At 50.1% G+C, this 6,000-nt stretch overlaps 1 protein-coding gene across 2 annotated transcripts in view; it reads left to right on the top strand.

Moving 5' to 3' along the window:
- The first annotated feature begins 817 nt into the window (after nt 1-817).
- Nucleotides 818-6,000, top strand: part of LOC142566840 (glutathione S-transferase 2-like) — a 257,913-nt gene continuing 252,730 nt past the window's right edge. For both annotated transcript variants that reach the window (XM_075677741.1, XM_075677739.1), the window contains exon 1: nt 818-1,084. In XM_075677741.1, coding sequence (XP_075533856.1) covers nt 944-1,084 — 141 coding nt within the window. In that variant the 5' untranslated portion in view covers nt 818-943. The remainder of the gene's footprint in view (nt 1,085-6,000) is intronic.

The following is a 6,000-nucleotide window of genomic DNA, read 5'->3' as shown; positions in this document are numbered from 1 at the left end:
TATCCAACAAAATGTTTTATCCAACGGAAGTGTCGAACGAAATGCATTGGCGTTCCAGTTGCTTTTGTGGTTCGATACGACAAATTTTTAGCGCCTTTCACGGCGCATATCTCGAAACTGTTGCCATCCTCAGAATTTGTTCCAAATGATTATGTCCTGCAAACTAACGAGCTGAAATTCGTAGATTGAAATATATGCATTGAAGAAAATAATTGAAACGTTTATTAGTCTAAATACGTTAAATATTCAACTAAGAATTTCAATTTCTCGTATCAATAATGGCAGCCTCATCGAGAAATTTAGCTTAAGGGTAGAAAACTGTGCTTCTTGCCACGGGCAGTTTTTAACATATTGGTGCAGATAAAGAGCACCCTGTATAATGGGTGACAACCGCCAAATGCAGTGGCAGATTCACCGGCATCCAGGTCAAGTACTATCGATGCAGTTCGGCCGGTCAATTACGTTCACTCATTTCAGTGACATCATCATGGAGGCGTGTTGCTTTCTTATCGGCATATCTAGGGAACAATGGTTTTGAGCGCGGATTCACAGAGGGAAGTAGGACTGCGGTTTTGTGGGCGTAGCTTGCAATGAAAATTTCTCTTGTACACCTGCCATGCCATTTCCTCGTTCTATACTTGCAACATCGGTGACACGGCACCACGACGTAGGTAAGGCCAAGCTCACACCACGGCCACACTGAAGCGCGCATGTTAAGTGCGCGCGTGCGTACTACAGTCCGGCCGGGGCACTCCGGTACTCACGTATAAGCGAACCATCCACACGACAGAGGGCGTTCAACCACGCAGCCGCACAATGGGCTGTAGACACCGGCTGTGGCCCGGCAGAGAGCAACCGTGCCATATTTTAGGGCGAGAAGCTACGTCGCGTTGGCCGCCTTTTAGCGCATCTGGTGCGTCCTGCGTGCTATCGTGCATCCGACATGACCGTTATCCTGTACAGCTTTCCCGGGAGCCCGGCCTGTGACTTGGTCCGCTCGCTGGCAAAACACCTGAACGTCAAGCTGACAGTGAAGAACGTAGACTTCTACAATCTGGAGAACCGTACTGAGGCATTCCTCAAGGTGAGTAGCCACGGTATTGCATCGCTGCGGATTGACTGTTCAGTTCTTTCTGGATCCTTCCGAACCAATTCTATACTCTTTCTCAAAGGGTAGAATTGGGTGATTGATCGATCAACCTTCGTATTCGCTGGTTAACGTTGACATAGGGTGACAAGGCAGGTTGCCGCAGTGCCGTCTTGATAATTTGTTTTCGCTTTGATAGGCGGATAGCCAGTACCCAATACTGCCAATACCCACTGGCAGGCAATGCCTGCCAGTGGGTATTGCTGGTGACGCTGTACAGGATGTTGTTATTGCGCGCCCTCTTGTAATCTTTGCTTATCGCTGAGCGCAGGTCTTTAAAATAAGCAGCGGAAATTACCCTTCGCACGATCGATGTGGTAACATAGCGCTTCCTTCGAAATCAGTGTTGTCTTCTGGAGACAACACTGCCTTCGAAGCGCTGCCTTCTTGAGTTAAGCTCCCAACATGATTGCTATGTTGCCTGCTTTTTAAATTTTTTTTCGTTTTTCCACTGTATGTGGCTTGAGAGTTCCACATAAGCGTTATCATCAATGTCTTGGCCCCTCTTCATTTTGGAGTGCTTATGCCGTGTGCGCAGATAAATGAAAGATTGGCTCGTTTGTTGCCGAAATTCAGGTCGATGGTGTCAGTCAGGTTGATGAAGGCTCAGTTTTGTGGTCCAGAATATTGATTTAAAGGATGAGTGCGGTGCCAAGCGCACGATCATTTTCGTGCTAATATCTGCGCAGACATCGGCAAAAGAGTGCCAATGTATGGGCTACCAGAGCGTACAAGACGCGGATTTGTGTCACGAAAGGGGAGAAGGCAAGTAACAAGTTTGGGCGAGAAGAAAGGTGCCGGAATTACCCAGAGCCGCACAACTTCCGCCCTGACGCACGGGAAAGGAGACATTTGGGATATAATGGGGAGCGTGCGAGGATCATAGGAGGAGGTCTGGTAGCTTCCTTCTGAGCTGCAGCGCGCTGTGCTGGCATACCCTGGGGCCGTGTAGATGTGGTTCGGATTCACTTTCTCAGCCACTTCCGTCGTGCCTTTGTAGGCCTTCGTCCCAGCAGCCGTTTCTGCTGGTCGTGGAATTTGGGCAACGTGCTCGCTGACCGCCCACGGTTTCGGTGTCGTCGTTTGTCGCTAACTCTCTGTCGTTTTAAAGCCTCGGGGCACCGCACAGGTGCCCCAGAAATTAAACGGAGCCTGCGAGTGGTGGCCAAACCACGTCTCCGTATACTAGCCGCAGCAGTGCGTACTACATGGCATGCGGGAACGCAATTTGCCGTGTGAATGCTATATGTCTTTGACCACTGCCTCATCGGCGGCTCCGGCGAATTGGAGGGCATATTCCAACGGTCGACGGTAGGGGAGCTTGTTGAGTTTGCCACAACTACTTACGAGTGGCAAGCAGCTCTCGGCAGAACCGTTTGCTCGATGAACGCACGGCGACTGTTGCTGTCCACTGTTTTTTGGGAAACGCGACGATTGCCGTTGTGGCCATGATGCTGTTGCTGTCAACGGCATGAAAATAAATGGTTTCTGCAAGCGCATAAATGTTCCCCTAGCATTCCCCGCAGGGGCGTCTGCGTCAGCAGGCGTTTGGTGTGTGGCGACACGACGTACCCGAGCACACGAGGGTTGGACCCTCCCGCGTGTAGCCGTGCGCGGCTTAGCCCTGTCTGGGAAAAAGGGGATCCTGGGGGTTGAGCCGAAGCTGGGTGTTTGGACCTTTAAGGCCCCCCGGCGGAGGCAACACACCTCTTCGGCCTCGGCTTCATAGACGGCACCCCCGGACTGACCCACCCGGGGGAAATCGGCAGTCGCCTTTTCCTGTCCTCCTCTCCAATCTTCGTCTTTCTCTCTCGCCTTTTTCTTCTTTCCTGTCTTCTCATCACTTCTCCTCACTTCCTAGTTTCCCGGCGGCAAGGGTTAACCTTGTGTAGCTAGCCAGCCTTGGTTATGCTGTATTTGGTTATAGCAGCGATGTACGGCTGGCGTTGGCAGGGTTTCTCTAGCAGGAACTCCTGTCACGTCCCCCTGTTGGGCTCCATGGTGGGTGGTCGGCATCGCGGCCGAAAACCCTACTGTACTCATGGAAAACGCTTTTCCTAAACTCCCTGATCGCCCTCACAAACGAGGGCGCACCGAAGATCTTTCAGTTTTTCGGACGACAAGTCCAGAACTTTCCTAGATATCATGTGATCCACTCAGAAAACCCAGACAAACTAGTGCGTAACATTTCTCCGTTCCTTGTTTCGAAGTCTTTAACTGAAGTTTTTGGAACAGGATATAAGGCGTCGAGAATGACAAGTGATCTTCTCTTGGAGCTCCACGATAAGAAGCAGTACGAGAAACTGCCGAAACTTGTCTCATTTGGCGAGACCCAAATAACAGTAACACCGCACCGTACCATGAACACCACCCGCGGCGTTGTCTCGGACGATGATATGCTAGAGCTCACTGAGGCTGAACTCTTGGAGGGCTTCAGTGAACAGAATGTCATAAATGTTAAGCGAATTAAGATCAGGCGAGACGGTAAAGAGATCAATACGAAACACCTGATACTCACTTTCGGTTCAAGTGTCCTCCCCGAGCCCATCGAGGCCGGTTATATCAAACTTCGTGTTAGGCCATACGTGCCCAATCCTCTCAGATGCTTTAAGTGCCAAAGGTTCGGCCACAGTTCACAGAACTGTCGAGGCCGGCTGACATGTGCCAAGTGTAGTGACACTGAACATTCCTCCGAAACATGCCAGAAGACTCCACATTGTGTCAACTGTGATGGCGAGCACGCCGCATACTCGCGCGCCTGCCCGTCCTGGAAAAGAGAAAAAGAGATTGTGACAATCAAAGTCAAAGAAAATATATCTTTCAAGGAGGCACGTAGGCGGGTGTCATACCTGTCTAAGAGCAGCTTTGCCGATGTGGCGCGTAAGGGGGCAGCGTCACAACGGCCTCCGGCGGCTGTCCGACCCACAGGCAGTGAGTCGGCAGTTACGCCATCTGCCCCCGCGGCGGTTGCAGCTAGCGCTGCTCCGTCAACCGAGAAGGGACCATCCACCCCGAAGGTGGGTGCAGCCGAGGCTGCCCCAACCTCCGAGGCCCCTTCCAGCGCTGGCAACGGCCAGCGCAGCCAAATCCCTCAGGGAGCCCCATCGACCTCCGGGCTGGTGGGCGCAGGGGTCTTGCCTTCCGGGGCAGGACTCTCTCGGAAAACCTCTCGCTCGCAAGAGCGCTTGTCCGGCGTCTCACAGGAGGCAATGGACACTACACCTGTCCCCAAGGCGCACCAAACGCCTAAGGAGCGTCGAGAATCGCTCGAACGCTTCAGAAAGAACAAAACACCTATTACAGGGCCTCGAAAGGGCTCTGTAATATAAGGCATCCACTCCGTTTCCGTAAACACAGCACCAATTTACCTTAAACATGGATACACAAATAATTCAATGGAACATCAGAGGTCTCCTTAGAAACCTTGATGATTTGCAAGAACTCATTCACAAACATAATCCAAAAGTGCTGTGTTTACAGGAAACACACTTAAAATCTAAACACACAAACTTTCTCCGTACGTATGTTACGTTTCGCAAAGATCGCGATGATGCCGTCGCATCATCGGGTGGTGTTGCGATTCTTACTCATAGAAGTATTGCGTGTCAACCTTAACAGCTACAAACGCCTCTTGAAGCAGTGGCGGTTCGAGTTGTCCTACTAAACAAACTCATCACCATTTGCTCCCTTTACATACCCCCGCATTACCAACTGAACAAACATGAATTTCACTCCTTGATCGATCAATTGCCAGAACATTATGCTGTTCTTGGCGATTTCAATGCGCACAGCTCCCTGTGGGGCGACTCTCGTATAGATGCGCGAGGTCGCCTTGTTGGACAGTTCCTTTTTTCTTCTGGAGCGTGCCTTCTCAATAAGAAAGAACCCACATATTACCCTCTTGCAAACCGATCCTTTTCGTCAATAGATCTTAGTATAGTCTCCACGTCTGTACTGCCTGAACTTGAATGGGAAGTTACCGACAACCCTTACGGTAGCGACCACTTCCCTATACTGCTAAGATCATATAAAGAAAACTAATATCCACCATACGCTCCTAGGTGGAAGATTGAGACAGCTGATTGGGAGAAATTTCGATCTCTAACTAGTATCTCATGGGCTGACCTGTCTTCGTTAGGAATTGACGCTGCAGTCGAGTTTTTTACAGCATTCATAATAGATGTCGCATTTAAATGCATATCAGAAGTAAAAGGCTTGGCCTGCAAACGGCGTGTCCCATGGTGGAACGACGATTGTAGGATCGCTCGTAAAAAACAGAACAGGGCGTGGGGGTTGCTACGCGCTTCTCCCACTGCAGAGAATCTAGTTAACTTTAAAAAAGTAAAATCCGAAGGCAGGCGAACCCGCCGACAGGCCAGACGAGAAAGTTGGCAGAAGTTTCTATCGAGTATTAACTCGTTCAGAGATGAGGCGAAAGCCTGGAACAGGGTCAATAGGATAAGAGGGCGACAAGCACATGCACTCCCTTTGGTAAACACAGAAGGCGATACCCTACAAGATCAGGCGGACTCACTTGGGGAGCACTTTGAGAGCGTGTCAAGTGCCAACCATTACTCGCAATCCTTTCTGAAACATAAACAAATAGAAGAATGTAAGCCACTCATGAGAAAATGTCAACAGAATGAACCATACAACTGTCCTTTAAGCATTGCCGAGTTGAGAGCTGCCTTGAGCGCATGCAAGAGCTCTGCACCGGGATCTGACAGAATCATGAATGAAATGATCAAAAACTTACATAAAGACACCCAAGTTACACTAGTCACAATTTTCAACACGATTTGGGCTGCGGGATACTTCCCGACTACATGGAAAGAAGCCATTGTGATCCCGGT

Source organism: Dermacentor variabilis, unplaced genomic scaffold, assembly GCF_050947875.1.
Source record: "Dermacentor variabilis isolate Ectoservices unplaced genomic scaffold, ASM5094787v1 scaffold_13, whole genome shotgun sequence".
Lineage (NCBI taxonomy): Eukaryota > Metazoa > Arthropoda > Arachnida > Ixodida > Ixodidae > Dermacentor > Dermacentor variabilis.
The sequence above is the reverse complement of the archived record's forward strand: the minus strand, read 5'-3'. Positions and strand labels throughout refer to the sequence as shown.